At 34.7% G+C, this 16,886-nt stretch overlaps 1 protein-coding gene across 4 annotated transcripts in view; it reads right to left on the bottom strand.

The window, feature by feature from the left end:
- TET1 (tet methylcytosine dioxygenase 1) overlaps positions 1-16,886 on the bottom strand; it is a 139,195-nt gene that overhangs the window by 21,654 nt on the left and 100,655 nt on the right. For 3 of the 4 annotated variants that reach the window (XM_077894759.1, XM_077894762.1, XM_077894761.1), the window contains 4 exons: positions 8,108-8,319; positions 5,391-5,541; positions 4,952-5,038; positions 387-476 (listed from right to left, as the gene is read on the bottom strand). In XM_077894759.1, the coding sequence (XP_077750885.1) occupies positions 387-476; positions 4,952-5,038; positions 5,391-5,541; positions 8,108-8,319 (540 nt within the window). The remainder of the gene's footprint in view (positions 1-386; positions 477-4,951; positions 5,039-5,390; positions 5,542-8,107; positions 8,320-16,886) is intronic. The other variant, XM_077894760.1, reaches the window with a different exon arrangement.

Here is a 16,886-nt window from a genome sequence, read left to right as displayed (position 1 = left end):
TGCAGGTAGTATACTACATTGATTAATTTTCTTGTGTTGAACCAATCATGCTTAAATTAAAATGCATAAATTCTAAAAATGCATAAATTACATTTTTAGAATTAATCATAATTCTATCATTCTGGAGTTTTAGTTTAATTGTCGTAATAAGAAGTCTTTTAAAAACAAGCTAAAAGGGAGGGCCGGGGGAAAAAAAGGGGGGGGGGGGGCGGGGAAAAAAGAAAAGCTAAAAACAATAAGTCAGGTAAACCCAGGCTGGATAATTTAAGCTGGTCTAAAAGTAGATATATACTCAAGTTGAAATTTGAAGGTTTTCTATCAACAATGATGCTTACATAGAAATTTCAACCATGTTTAAGAGCACTGTATATGGTCCCAAAACGTACCTGGTTTTGGTAAGCAACTGGAGCATACTGCTTATAAATTGGAGCTAATCGTGTAGCCAAACTCTGTAAATTATCTTCAAGGTTTTTTTCCTACAGGAAAAGACAGTCCATAAAAGTTGTTTCATAATGACATGAGTTTTAGGTATGAAAATGAATCATAAATCATTGCTGATACATGGTTGATGCACAAAGCATACTTACCCTAATAATAGGCTACCATAGAAAATAACAGATTTTTAAAAAAAATCTAAACTATTGGTCATTGTTATGCTTTAATTTAGTCTTTTGAAATTCAAGTTCTATGTTATAAGCTAACTAGAAATCTAAAGGTTGTTAAAAGTAAGGTGTGAAATGCGTCATGTTGCTAAATACAAGAACCCTATTTTATATTTATTCAATAGTACTGGGCACTTGAAATAAATCAAGACAGGGTTCCTATTGGCAAAAAGAGTTGTTGAAGTAAAGAACTCTGACACAGTGAAGCAAGTTTCTATAACAAAAATGGGAGAACAAACATAATATGTATACTAAAAATCAGATCCTGTGCTAATAGCTTCAAATATAGCGAAGTGGTCAACAGTTGTCTAAAACTAGGGTTTTCTTTGTCACATTATAATGGCCACAAATTGAGGAAGACTTAGTGGGATAGTAATGAGCCTTGACACCATTATCAAGAATCTGGATTGCTACTTATAGGAGAAACATTTTAAGAGTCCTTTTCAAGGAGAACAGTTATGACAAATGTCTCTATTACAAATATCACTGAAGTTTCAGCTCAGGTCATGATCTCAAGGATGTGAGATTGAGCCTGGAGTTGGGATCCAAACTCAGAGCCAACTCAGCTTGAGAATCTCCCCACCTGGCCTCAAGCTCTCTCTCTCAAATAAATATATAAAATCTTAAAACAAAAACAACACAAAACAAAACAAACAAACAAAAAAAACCCCACTAAAGACAGTATAAGGTATGCAGCAGATAGGGTAGATTTTGGAAACGATAGTGGAAAGACCACTGTGATAATTTTTGAGAGGATTGTATCCTAAATAAAATCAAAGACTCGATAAATGATCAGTCACACCCAAGGGAGACTAAAGAAGGGGAACTGAGAGCAAGGATGAGACACTTATGAAGGCTTGATGCTTCTGCTTCATTTGAGATTTGGTGGATGCCAAGAACACTGAAACAAGACCTTCATGTGGATTAGTTCACTCTGGTTTGCAGTAAATTATTATAAAACCAAAGCCACATGCAATGTAGACATAGGAAGTTCTTTCTTTCTTTTTAAAAAATTTTATTTATTCATGAAAGACACAGAGAGAGAGGCAGAGATATAAGCAGGCTCCCTTCCAGGACTCCAGGATCATGCCCTGAGCCAAAGGCAGACACTCAACTGCTAAGCCACCCAGGTATCCCGGGAAGTTATTTCTTGAGCACATTTTAAAAAACCCATTTGGGCAACTGTAAAGCATCAGTGATAACCCTTGTGGTGTCCCACAGATTTAGGTTCATGCGCTCATTGAAGAAGAAATTTATGCACATTAGGTCTATATCTAGATTACTCTGTTCCTTTTATCTGTCTTACATATGTATCTGGTACTTAATATAGTTTCATAAATACAGCCAAGAAAGTCAGACCATACTTTAAAAACACTTCCTAACTATACTCACCCATTAATTATTTATTTGGGGAAAACTTAACATTTGTGATTTAAGTACCTACTGAAAATATTATGATTATGGTTCCTAACACTTGAAATATTAGGTGGAGTAGATATTAGGAGTCATCTTACGACGACAAGATTATGAAACCATCTGGTCAGCCCGAGTAATGAGGCATCATGGAATATCTCTTTTAGTGTAGAAATGTTGAAATAAAGTAGGTACATAGAAACAAATAAAGTTTGAGAGCTGACCATTGGTATCATCTTACAAATTTAAGTCTCATTAAACATAATGTAAATATATTGACTTTCTAATTGTTTCATTAGAATGAATGTGCATGTTAGATATAAAAGTTTCTTATCAGATCTTTACCTATTAGGGCTCAGGCCTACATTCCCATGCTTTTCTCATCCTATACCTGATCCCTAGGAGTGGCATATATCCACTACCTAGACCACAAATCATAGCTATAGGGACGCCTGGGTGGCTCAGCAGTTGGGTAGCTGATTTCAGCTCAGGTCGTGATTCCACGGTCCAGGATTGAGTCCCGCATCCAGCTCCTGTGAAAAGCCTGCTTCTCCCTTGTCTATGTCTCTGCCTCTCACTCTCATGAAAGGAAAAAAAAAAAAAATCTTAAAAAAAAAAACAAAAAACAAAAATCACAGCTATAGTTACTACCTAGATCACAAATCATACTTGAGCTTCTTCTTTTTCTTATTATTTAAGATTGCTTTATTTATCAGAGAGAGAAAAAGGACACAAAGTGGGGAAGGAGCTGAGGGAGAGAATCTTTAAGCAGACTCCTCACTGAATGTGGAGCCTGATGTGGGGCTTGTTCTCAAGACCCATGAGATCATGATTGAAGCTGAAACCAAGAGTCTAATCCTCAACTGACTGAGTCACCCAGGTGCCCTCAGATTCTTATGATTAACCTGATAAACCCATGTGGATTTTTTAAAAAAGATTATTTGACAGAGCAAGGAAACACAAGCAGGGGGAACAGCAGAGGAAGAAGGAGAAGCAGGCTCCCTGCTGAGCAGGGATCCCAATGTGGGCCAGATCCCAGGTCTCTGGGATCGTGACCTGAGCTGAAGCTAGATGTTTAACAGATTGAGCCACCCAGGCACCTGCTGCAAAGGATTTTATAGAAATCTCTCATCTAGTGGTTCCAAAATGAATTTATTATCTGCCCTTTTGAAACTCAGCTCTATTTCCACGTACTCTATATATCAAGCCATAGCACTGTCATCTAATAATTAAAATCTTTCCAGACGAACCACTGCCCACCATTTCCTCCCTCACAGCCATATTTTAAGTCACAATTATCCTTTGTCTGGACTATTCTTAAGGCTAGCTCATCTTGGGAAACACATTCTTACGAACTCCAATCCATTATTCAAAGAGAAATCAGAGAGATCTCTTTCAAAGACAAGTATAACTGTATTACTCTCATCAAAATCCTTCAATGATCTTCCATAATGTTTGACATCACTTAGAAGGCCACTGCATTCACCTTACTCTCCCTTGTCTGCTGAGTTTCAAACTGGCCTTCTGTCAGTTTCTGTAATGAGAAATGCTTCTTTCTGTATTATAAGCACTACATAGATGCTACTCAATATTTAAAATGACTAGAAACAAAATCTGATTTCATACTCATTAATTATATATTATTCTGTTGTAGAATAAAAATGTAAATGGTCGTATAAATATTACTAGTAAATTTATATATTGTTAGTTTTATATTATATTTGGAAAGAACATTTAACTGATTATTTTAAGGGAGAACGGATATCACGTTATCAAGTGTTCTTATGCTTGAACAGAGCACCTTTTCCACTATCAGGTGTTTTATATGTACTTTACTCAATTTTTAGTTTTCTCCCTAAAGGTCTACTACACACTCTCTTTTAAAAATGTAAGCTCTACACCCAACATGGGGCTTGAACTCATGACTGAGACCAAGAGTTGTACATTCTACCGACTGAGCCAGTCAGGCACCCCTAACATACTTATTAGAATTCTTCTACAGTCCATGATCTGCAAATGATAGTTCGCTCTCTGGAATCATTTCCTTGTTTAATTGCAGTAGATGGCAACTCTAGAAAATGTTAAATAATTCTGATTATCTCTTTGCAGGGATTAATATTAATTCTGAGTTTCTCGAAAGATGTTATATTTATTGTATTATATAGTTGGATTTATTCCTATTTTATTTTGTGCTTCCTATTTATCTTGCATTTTTATGATTTTTAAAAACTCTTTCAGATTGTCATCTTTTATATTTTTTCCCACTATTTCAAATATAAAAACTATTTTTGTTCATTTAAAAAAACCTTAAAGCATACACTTTCTCTCTCAAATATATGTTTTTCTAATAACATCTAGAGCAGTGTTTTCCAAGCTGTGGGTCATGACTCATTTGTGGGCCATGAAATCAGTTTAGTAGGTAACAAGTAACATTTAATGAAAGAAAATGAAATTTTATATAAAATATTAGTGAATCATAGTAATCGTTAGCAATAGCTAGACTGGATATTAATTTTTTAATATTTTAATATGTTCTCTTATAGAGGTTGAAGTATTATTTTCTGATGGTTTTAATTATTCACTTACATATACCTATTATATAGCAGTTTGTAAATATAAAATGCTTTTTATACTTGGTCATAGCTCAAAGTTTGAAAAACACTGATCTTAGTATCTAAATCCTCCCCACTCCAAACAAACCATAAAACATACCACACTTATTTCCTCTGGGTGCCCCACCCCCTCCCAGTGCCTACCCACCCTTGAGTTGATAAGAGTATGGAATTATAGTTATTGGTTGTTATTTTAATTTAAAAAAATGTAAGTACTCAACTTATTTAAACTTAACAGTAAGGTTGACTAATTTCTTTGCTCACCATGGCCTCGTGTCCCGGACAGATTGGTTCCGGTTTCATATATCTTCTTTCTGGATTACGTCCTTTAGTAATTCTTTCATAGTAGTTCTGTGGGTAGTAAACTTTCTGAGTCTTTGAAATGTTGGCAAATGGCTTTATTTATTCCTCCTACTTTGGCTGGATATAAAATTCTACGTTCTTTTAACAATGATTATCTCTGGGGTTAAGGGAGAAGGAGGAGGGAACCAGGGATAGTTGGAATTTGGGTTGGTAATTGAAGACTTTACCTAATTTATTGAGAATTTTAAACTATTTACTTATATATATAAATATATATATATTCTTATTGGTTTTTTTTTACTACTTTTTAAATATTTCACTGTTTTACTATTTAGAAAATATTTTAAGGAATGTACTTATAAATTTATTGTGTAATTGAAAAGTAAAAAAGAACACTTACATGTAAGGGAGAGCTTGGATCAATTCTAAATCTTCTGGGGCTTGGGCTTCTACCAAATTTACATCCATTGAAATACATACTCCATGAACAGCCAAAAGAGAACGAAGCTCCACAAGTCTCTGGATCAATTCCTTGACATGTACAGGTACGACTGTAAGATTGCAATGGAATGAACTGATAAAGCAGGCCAATGCCTTAGACAGAACATTTCAGATTCCTGTAACTTTAGAAGAATAGATGGCTAATGAACTGATTTTAACATTATTTTATTACTTATTTTATCTTAAGTAGTATTAATAACCCAAAGCTACTTGTCCTTGAATATAAGCAAGTTTTTAACTAAATTGTTCAAGATTGTAAATCCAAATAAACAGTAATAAACTATACAGAAGTACCCATAATTTGATTTGGATATGCCTGAGAAGAAAGAAATGGTCTGCATTTTACTTATTTTATTGAGAGAGAAAGAGAAAGAGAGAGAGAGAGGCTCTTAAACAGGCTCCACACTCAGCTAGGTGCCTGACCTAGGGCTTAATCTCGTGACTCTGAGATCATGATCTGGGCTGAAACTAAGAGTTGGGTGCTTAACTGATTGAGCAACCAAGTCACCCCAAAGAATCTGCATTTTAAATCCTGGATCTGTTCCCTATCATAAATGAAAATGAGAGTATCTCATTACCTCTCTGGACTTTAATTCTATCATTTATAAACTGATATTGATATAATCCTTTTAAGATTAATAATGGATAATACATATTTAATGTGAAATTGCTTTGTTAATTTTAAAGAAAGCCTTTATTAAGGTTATAAATGGAAAAACTGAACTGAAAGTTTGTTTCATTAAGGAACTTGGATATCTTTGCACATTGGGGACATTTCTGAGGCCCCAACATACACGATAGTAAGGATGACAATGGTTAGAATATCCATAATAAAGATAAGAAACCAAGGGAGTAACATACACTCTGTGGTTTCCAATCCCATAATACTTGAAATTTCTAATATTATGAATGTGGTATTTACATAATTATTATAAAACACAAAAACTCCCATAATTTTAAAAAAATCTGTAAATGAAAAATACATAGAAATTGTGATATCAAAACTAGTAGTTTTTAATTGTTAAAATAAAAAAATACGTGATATTAAGGTAACACTGAATACGAAAAAATAAATACATTTATATAATTGAAATGATACATGGTAAGGAAAGAAAAACATAGTTTAACTAACAGCTGACAGTTATTTAAACAATGGAATACATAGGAAATGTAGAGGATTCTGAGACCTAGAAGTTTTAGCAGAATATCTGAAATCAACATCACGGATAAATAGGACAAATGAATCAAAAATAAGTCCTAATATTATGGAAAAAGTGTAGTATACCAGTAATTCCTCAATTTAATTTAATTAGTCCTTTAAATATCTATCTATCTATCTATCTATCTATCTATCTATCTATTTATTTATTTATGAGAAAGAGAGGCAGCGACACAGGCAGAGGGAGAAGCAGGCTCCTTGCAGGGAGCCCAGCGTGGGACTTGATCCCAGGTCTTCGGGATCACACCCTGGGCTGAAGGCGGTGCTAAACCACTGAGCCACCTGGGCCGCCCTACTTTATTTTTTAAAAGAACATCTGCTGGAGGCATTACTGCCTGGCTCGGTCAGTAGACCATAAGACTTGTTCTTGGGATCCTGAGTTTGAGCCCCACATAGAGATTACTTAAAAATAAAATCTTAAAAAATATCTATATATATGCTAGGATAGACACTGAGTGAAATAGAATAAAACTAATGCTACTGGATTCTTGGGAAGATAAAAATAATATGTATATCTTTAAAAGCAGTGCCTTCATACAAAAGTTATGATACTGTGCATCCACATACAAAAGAATTAGCAGACATTAAAAATAGTTTGCATATTATTGGCATTGGAGAGATAATAATGTAATAAAATGATGACAGAAGAAAAAAAAAACCACACCCATAAAACGATGACATAAACATAAAGGAATACTCTTAAAGTCTTGTGTAGGGATCAGAGAGGAGACAATACATATGTTTTGTTTATATTTTGTATAATGACATCGTTTTTTCCTGTTTAAAAAAAAAATCTTCTTTTTTCAAGATTTTATTTATTTATTTGACAAAGAGAGAGAGCATAAGCAGGGAGAATAGAGGGGAAAGAGATAAGTAGACTTCCTGCAGAGTATAAAGAATACTCTCTAAGGTGGTCTGGCTGACTCAGTCAGAAGAGCATGATCTCAGGGTCTGACTCTTATTTTATTTTTTTAAAAGATTTTATTCCTTTATTAATGATAAACACACAGAGAGAGGTAGAGACACAGGCAGAGGGAGAAGCAGGCTCCCTGTGGGGAACCCAATGTGGGACTCGATCCCAGGACCCCGGGATCATGACCTGAGCCAAAGGCAGATGTTCAACCACTGAGCCACCCAAGTAACCCCCAGGGTCTGATCTGGAGATAGTGAAAGCTTGAGGCCCAGGTTGCATGTAGAGATTAAAAACAAACAAATAAGAATACCCTAAAAAGTTTCAACTTGCTATGAAACTGAATTTCTTTTTTTAAAAAAAGGTCATTCTTTAGTTTCAGAATACCTAAAATTATCTAATATGTATAACTGATAGTTAACAATTTAATGTTAAAATAATAGAGGTCTGAATGAATGGGAAAGCAGTACAAAACAGATTTGATTACTTTTCATTGAGCGTGCATCTTCGGTCTGTGGGATGACCATTGTATGACTTTAGGTTTTCAGTAAGCTCCGTGTACAATCTGTCAGCCATGGGAAGAGGAATGCCGTCCCATACCATGATGAGCACCACCATCACAGCAGTTGGACAGTGGTGGCCTGTACGCTGCCGAACCAAACAAAGGACTTTCTCTTCATCACTGCCTCTTCTTAACACCTGGAAAAGTGGAATGCATTTATTTACAGAAAACAAGAAACCTAGAGTTGAGTGCAATGGATATTGTTTAAAGGTCTGTGTCATTGCATTTTAGGTTTTTAAAAACATGTGTATTTCTCAAAGGGTTGAAGCTTATAAGACATTCAGTTTTCTGACTAGCTGCATCCACACAACTCCTCAGAGTATCCCAGGTTACTTGACTAACCAACAATAGGCAGAATAGAAGTCTGTCGTATGTGGTTGTTATTTATAAAAGTAGACCAAAGCAGTTTGTTTTATTTCACTGTTGATACAGTATTGCAAAAGAGACAACACAGGATCTCCTGGAAAAGCGCCTAACTATTCTGCTCTTCCACAAATGCCATAATAGGACAAATCTAGCTACATGCAAATTACCAAGGACTCCCAATATGAAAACTGAACTTCAGCACTGAAATTTAGCATCTGTGGAAAGTTACAGATCTGTTCCTTGGGTGAATGGTTTTATTATACAGAATAATTAATATACAAAGCAATGTTCTGCAATTTCTGTGATTTTTCCATGCTATCACATACCCATATTTATTATTTATCGTACCCACATTATCATAAGATTAAGGTGGTTCAGTTGACATGGTAAATGCAAAATACAACAATTAATTTTGAATAGTGATTGATTTATCTTACAGTGCATCATACCCATAGGGTGCTAAAAAGGTCTCAAAATACTTAAAAATATTGCCTAGTGGACTCATTGCATACGAAAGGAATTACATAAAAATCTTGACAAGACATAAAACCAACCAATTCTGGTTAAAACTCTCTCCGTTTATCACAAATTAACAGAGCAAAGACACTGACCACATTAATCAGTATATAATCAGTAAATGATAAAGGTGCCCACCCCTGTGACCAAAATGGAGCAACCAACAGCATACTTAAGATTTCAATTTTGTTGCTATAATAATATTACATAAACTTGAGATGAAACTTCTTAAGATGTTAGTTACCCAATATCACTTTCTTCTGTCACTCCAGATGGTTAACAATCATTGCTACCAAGGCATCCCTTGAGTAGAGTTGGCTTTAGGACCTTCCCCCTAAACACAATTATTTATATTAAAATTTTTTTCTATATTTATATGTCCTTTTACAGCCAAATAAGAATACATTTGCTTTCAAATAAGGTCAAATACAAAATGATATATATTGTATCAAACAAAATTATACCAGATACTTTTTAAGTTATCAAACAAAGAACAAAGTTACATTGATCCAGTCTTTGCATGGGAAATGCTAAAATGCTATTTCTTAGGTATCTATGTTTTCCCCAGATTTTTCAATATCCATTAGGGAACATCAGAAAATAGAGCATAATTCAGATTTAGGTTCAATAAACACCTTTAGTATTGCCTTGGTATGGATATTTGTGACCACTTAAAATCCATATATTAAATCCTGAATCCCAATTGTAAGGGTATTAGGAAGTAGGGCATTTGTGAGATAAGTAAATTATAAGGGGGAAGCTCTCATCAGTGAGATTAGTGTTCAACGCCTTCAAACATGTGCAAACACAAAGAGAAGAGGGCCCTCACCCAACCATGCTGGCTCCCTGATCTAAGACTTCCAAACTCCAGAACTGAGAGAAATAAATTTGTTGTATTAAAGCCACCCAGTCTGGTATTTTCTTATAGCAATATAAATGGAGGAAGACAAGTAATAAACCTGTATAAGACCTATGAAAACTATAAAGACATTAAAAGAAATTAAAGATGACCTAAATAAATAGAAAGAAGTACCACTCTAATGGAATAGACACTATATAATGCTGTCAATTTTCCCAAAATGGATATCTAGATTTGACATAATCTCAAACAAAATCCTATCAGAGTTTATTTTGTTTTGGGCGGAAATTAACAAAGTTATGCCAAAATTTATATGGAAATGCAAAAGACCATTAAAGAACAAGAAAATGAACAAAGGCAAAGTAGTTTACCAGATTATCAGTATTTATTGTAAAGCTATTGTAATTATAGTCTAGTTTTGGTGCAATGACAGATAAATAGATTAATAGAATAAAGAGTACAGGAGATGCATATACATATGGCCATTAGATTTATGACACAGTTGACATTGTAATATAAAGTAGTCTTTTCAAAAAAATGGTACTATGTAGATATCCCTATGGGAAAAATATGAATCTTGACTCCTACTTCACATAAGTAGCTTGGTTATATTGTTGATATAAATATGAAAGTTAAAACAGTAAGTTTTTGGAAGAAAATATCTTAATGATCTTGAAGTAGGTAAAACAATTTTAGAATAAGTTGTCAAATTTAATCATTATAAAGGAAAAAGTTAAAGAAGTTGGATAATAGGGGTGCCTGGCTGGCTCAGTTGGGAGAACATGAGTCTTGATCTCGGGTTGGAAGTTCAAGCCCAATGCTAGCGGTAGAGATTACATAAAAATAAAATCTTAAAATCTGGATTATATTATGATTATAACTAAGAACCTCTGTTCATCAAAAACATTAAGTAGCAAAGGATCAAGAAGCTATGAAGGTTGGGCAGCCCAGGTGGCTCAGTGGTCTAGTGCCACCTGTAGCTCAGGGCATGATCCTGGAGACCCAGGATAGAGTCCCACATCAGGTTCCCCACATGGTGCCTGCTTCTACCTCTGCCTGTGTCTCTGCCTCTCTCTGTGTGTCTCAAATGAATAAATAAAATCTAAAAAAAAAGCTATAAAGTCAAGCAATACAGTGGGAGAAATATTTGCAGTACATATAATTGACAAAATATTTTTACCCAAAATATCTTTAAAAATTTCTCCAAGTGAGCAATAAAAACACAATAGAAAACTGGCCAAAAAAATCAGATAGGCTCAATACAAGAGAATATCAAACAGATGATGAACATATGAAAATATGCTCCATATTACTAGTCATGCAGCAAGTAAAAAAATTTTTAAAGCACCACATATGTTGGTGGATTATAAAATGGTACAACTGCTATAGAAAACAGTCTGGAAGTTCCTCAAGAAATCAAAAATAGAATCCCCATGTGATCCAAGAATTTAACTTCTGAGTATACATCCAAAAGAACTGAAAGCAAGGACTAAAATAGTTATCTGCATATGCATGTTCATAGCAGCACTATTCAAAATAGCCAAGAGGTGGAAGCAACTCAAATGTCCATTGACAGATAAATGGATAAACAAAATGTAGCATATACATATAATGGAATATTATTCAGATATAAAAAGGAAGTCCTGTTAATTGCAACAATATGGAGCAACCTTAGGATATAATGTTAAGTGAAGTAAGCCAGTCACAAAAAAGCGAAGCTGTATAATTCCAGTTATATGACTACTACCTAAAGTAGTCAGATTTATAAAACATAAAAGTGGAATGGTGGTTAATACTGGCTGTGATCGTGGGGAAATTGGGAGTTATTTAATGGGTATAACGTTTCAGATTTGAAAGATGAAGTAGTTCTAGAGTTCCAGCTGACAATGTATCTTATACTTAATATCAAAAAAAGAGGAAAGAGTTCTTAAAGAGGTACTAATACTAAGTAGAATGTCTAAAATGACAAAAGAAAACAACCAGCATTAGTAAGGATCTGGAGAACTGGAACACGTGTACATTACTTATGTGAATATAAAAAAGGATAAACACTTTGGAAAACTACGTGTTACTATCAACCAAAGCTGCACATATGCACATGCTGTTCCTCACCGCCTGTCCCATTTCCAGGCAATTCCATTTCTAGGTATATATCACACAAAAATGTATAATTCCCAAAGACAGCATCCATAGTCATATTTATCCCAAACTGAAAACAACTCAAATGTCAATCATCAGAAGAGTAACTCAATAAATTTTACCTATTTATGATAATGGAACACTACAAAACAATGAGAATTAGAATGATATACAATTACAGAAAACATAAATTAATCTTACAATTCTAATGCTGCATAAAAGACAAGACAAAAGAATAATGACTTTAAGACTCTATGTATAGAACATTCAAATCAGACATGATTAGTCCATAATGTTAGAAGACAGGAAAGAGAGTACTTTTAAGGGGTAACAGGAATGGGGTGGAAGAGTGCTTCTGAATGAAGTGCTAGTAGTTTCAGTAGTTTCAGATGCCAGTCACACAAAGGTGTTCACTTTATTTATTTATTTATTTATTTATTTATTTATTTATTTATTTTTAAGGTGTTCACTTTAGAAAAATTCTGTGACCTTTGGATTTCTACAGTGTTCTGTATGTATGCTATAGTTAATTAAAAAGTGTACCTAACCCTAAATTGAAAAACACAAACCTGAAATCATTTAGTCAATTTACTGCATCAGGATTTAGCAAGTGTCTTAACTTTTCTATAATAGCACAGAGCTAGGTTCTTAATAAACATTAGCCACTATGTCTTTTGGTTTTATTACTGCACACATGGCTTCTGAGCACAGAATTCAGCTCATCAAATAAATATTTGTTGAATGGATGGGTAAAAAGCACAAAAACCTAATATGGTTGCATTTCATGAAAATTTCAAAAATGTAAGTTACATTATTAAGTTGAAAACTCATTTCAAAAAAAAAAAAAAAAAGATTTTAGGGATGCCTGCATAGCTCAGCAGTTGAGCATCTGCTTTCAGGTCAGGGCGTGATCCTGGGATTCCAGGATCCAGTCCCCCATGGGGAGCCCTACTTCTCCCTCTCTGCCTCTCTCTGTGTGTTTCAAATGAATGAATGAATGAATGAATCTTAAAAACAACAACACATTATTTTGTAGCTGGAGGGTGTATTAATTTGTAAACTGTTGAATTTATGGCCACATGGCAATGGCAATCACATTAGATGGTAAATGATGCATATAAAATTCTGAGTAATGTCTGTGGCTACTTTTCTATTATTTAAAAATACATATTAGTATCATTTCTATTTCATATTATGAAATTATATCCTAATGCAACATCATGAAGCATTCTTTTGTTAATCGTGTTAACTAAAAACATACAGAAAATTGAACACGTTGGAACAAAAAATGTTTTAAATTGTTTTTATAAGTATAGTCCACTTGTCTTTGATATCAGCTCAACTGAAATATAATTTCAAAATCATAAAGCCCATCCTTTTAAAGTAGGGAATTTAGGGGTACCTGGTTAACTCAATTGGTTTAAGCATCCAACTTGATTTTGGCTTAGGTCATGATCTCCGAATACTGAGATTGAGCCTGCCTTGGGCTCCTTATTGGGCTCCACACCAGATATGGAGCCAGCCTAAGATAAGATTCTCTTCGTCTCCCCACTACTCCCACCTCATGTGCTCACTCGAAAGAAAGAAAAAAGAAAGAAAGAAAGAAAGAAAGAAAGAAAGAGGAAAGGAAAGGAAAGGAAAGGAAAGGAAAGGAAAGGAAAGGAAAGGAAAGGAAAGGAAAGGAAAGGAAAGGAATTCAGTGGTTATTAGTTTACTCAGAATTGGTCAACCACTACCTCTATACAATTTTAGAACATTTCCAACCCCCTCTCCAGCCCTTAGAAATTATGTCACATTTCTCCCTTTTCTGACTTCATCAATTTTCTCTATTTATGCATTTTACTAATTTGAACTATTTTATATATATGGAATCCTCTAAATTGTGGCCTTTTATTTTAGGCTTCTTCTACTAGATTTGACCGTTTCAGACTTCTTTTACTTAATGTATGTTGATTCATATTTGTTGCACTTATCAGTACTTCATTCTGTTTTACTGACAAATAAAATTCCATTGCATGGACAGGCCATTTAAATTTATCCATTCATTGGTTGATTGTCACTTAGATTGCTTCCACTCTTTCAATTGTAATTTATTCTGTTAAGAACATTCATGCAACAAGTTTTTCTATAGACCCATGCTTTCATTTCTCTTGGGTATAAACCAAGGAGTCGAATTGCTTGGTTATATAGTAATTATGTTTATACTTTTAAGGAACCATCAGACCATTCTCCAAAGTGGAACAACTATTTTACAACCACATTAGGTATGTACAAAAGGTTCCAATTTCTTTAGATCTTCCACAACACTTGTTATGGTCTGTCCTTTAGTTTTAGCCATTCTAGTGTAAAGAGGCATCCCATTTGGAGTTTGATTTGATCAATGTTGAGCATATTTTCATGTGCCTATTGGCACATATACAGATGATATCCTCTTCTGAAAAGGATTATTCAAATACAGTGTTTATTTTTAGTTTAGAATGTATATTTTTTAAAAGAGATTTTATTTATTTTGTCATGAGATACACACAAGAGAAGCAGAGACGTAGACTGAGGGAGAAGCAGACTCCTTGGTCAGGGGTCGACATGGAGCTTCATCCTAGGACCCTGGGATCATTACCTGAGCTGAAGGCAAATACCTAACTGATAGCCACCCAGGCGCCCCATAAAGATTTTATATTTTTGGTGGGCTCAATTGTTCATCGCCTGCCTTTGGCTCAGGTCAGGATCCCAGGGTCTTGGGATTGAGTCCTATATCAGGCTCCCAAGGGAGCCTGCTTCTCCCTCTGCCTGTCTCTGCTTTTCTGTTCTCATAAACAAATACATAAAATCCTAAATAAATAAATAAATAAATAAATAAATAAATAAATAAATAAAATTTCCCCCATTTTTAAGGTGATCTCCAAACCCAACAGGGGACTCAAACTCACAACCCTGAGATCAAGAGTCATATGCTCTGCTGACAGCCAGCCAAGGGGGCCATACAAGCTCTTTATTAGACATTTGATTAGTGCATATTTTCTGTCATTCTTAGTTTTCTCAGACCTTTTATGATAAGAGCCTTTGAAACACAAAAGTTTAAATTTTGAAGTCCAACTTAAATTGTCACCTGTGCTTTCAGTGTTCAATCTTAAAAAAGTTGCATAATCCAAGCTCACAAAGATCTACAGCTACATTTTCATCTTTTGGCTAATGATTTCATATTTTGAGCTCTGACATTAGAATCTATGATCCATTTTGAGTTAATTTTTGATGTGGTATTTGATAAGAGCTCAAATTCATTCTCCTGTATATTGATATCTAGTCATCCTATCATCTTTTGTTGAAAGACCTCTTTTCTACAGGAATAGTCCTGCTATTTTATTGAGAACAATTCACCATAAATGGCTCATTATTATTTTTTGAAAGAGAGAGAGAGCACAAGCAGGGGGAACAGGGAACAGAGAAGAAGGATCCCTGCTTAGCAGAGATCCTGATGTGGGGCTCGATCCCAAGACCTGAGATCATGACCCACGGTGAAGGCAGATACTTAACTGACTGAGCCACCCGGGCACCCCTTGTTATTACTTTTTAATTATTTATATTTAATTATTTTTAATTGTTAAAAAGTAATTTGTAATTACTTTTTAATTATGCTCCATACCCAGCGTAGAGCCCTATGTGGGCTTGAACTCACAAACCTGAGATCAAAACTTTGCACTGAGATCAGAGTTGGATGCTTAACAGACAGACTGAGCCACTCAGATACCTCGAAATTGCTTATTTCTGGATATTCCACTAATCGATATGTCTATCTTTATGCCAGTAACACACCTTATTGGTTACTTTAGCTTTGTATACATTTTAAAATAGAGAAGTTTTGAGTCCTCCAACTTTGCTCTTCTATCTCAAGATTATTTTGGGTATTCAACATACTGTAAAAAGAAAATAAAAGCATCATAAAGCAAACACTGCCAGTGACTGGACAGTCATATGCTCTGAATACTTATCCCCATACCTAATTATTTCTTTGCAACATTTCCTTTTTTTTTTTAAACATTTTATTTATTTATTTATGAGAGACACAGAGAGCGAGAGAGAGAGAGAGAGAGAGACAGAGGCAGAGGCAGAAGCAGGCTCCATGCAGGGAACCCAACTTGGAACTCGATCCCAGGACTCAAGGAGCATGCTCTGACCCGAAGGCAGACGCTTAACCGCTGAACTACCCAGGTGTCCCTGTTTGCTACATTTCAACATACTGCATCAGAGAGAAAGAGGCAGGATTTCAACTACAAAAAAAGTAAGTCCTTCTTATTAACTAACGTATTAGATATAACTTTTCATATTAAAATCTCTATTTATAAGTCAATTCTACTGTTATCACTCTTCATATTTCTGTATTTTTCCTATATTTAAAGATTGCATTCTACTATTGTAATTCAAACTATTAAAAATACTGGTGCCAACTGTATGGTTTCTGTGATTTATAAAACCTCCTTTATTAAATTATTATACATAGTTGGTTTTATTTCTGGGATCTCTGACATTAAGATGATGAATGCTCTGTATATAAGATTTAGCTCAAGGGTCAATATCCCCCCAAAGTCTTTCCTGGACCCTCACCTCCAAACATCACCCTTAGGTCTCCTCCCTGCTCTCTCTATATGCTAGTCAGAAGCAGGAAAGTGGTAGGATTTCACAGTCACTAGAATGCTGGTGACTGCTTAAGGCATGGTCATAAATAAGCTCACCCAAGAAGACTTATCATATAGACAGGGTGATTAAAGAGCTGAGGAGTGATGGGGGAAGCAGTGTTATAGAAGCCAAGCAACACATGAACTTCTCAGA

The sequence above is a fragment of the Canis aureus genome, chromosome 4 (genome assembly GCF_053574225.1).
Source record: "Canis aureus isolate CA01 chromosome 4, VMU_Caureus_v.1.0, whole genome shotgun sequence".
Classification (NCBI taxonomy): Eukaryota; Metazoa; Chordata; class Mammalia; order Carnivora; family Canidae; genus Canis; species Canis aureus.
Note: the sequence above shows the minus strand (reverse complement) of the source record. Positions and strands in the feature narration are given on the sequence as shown.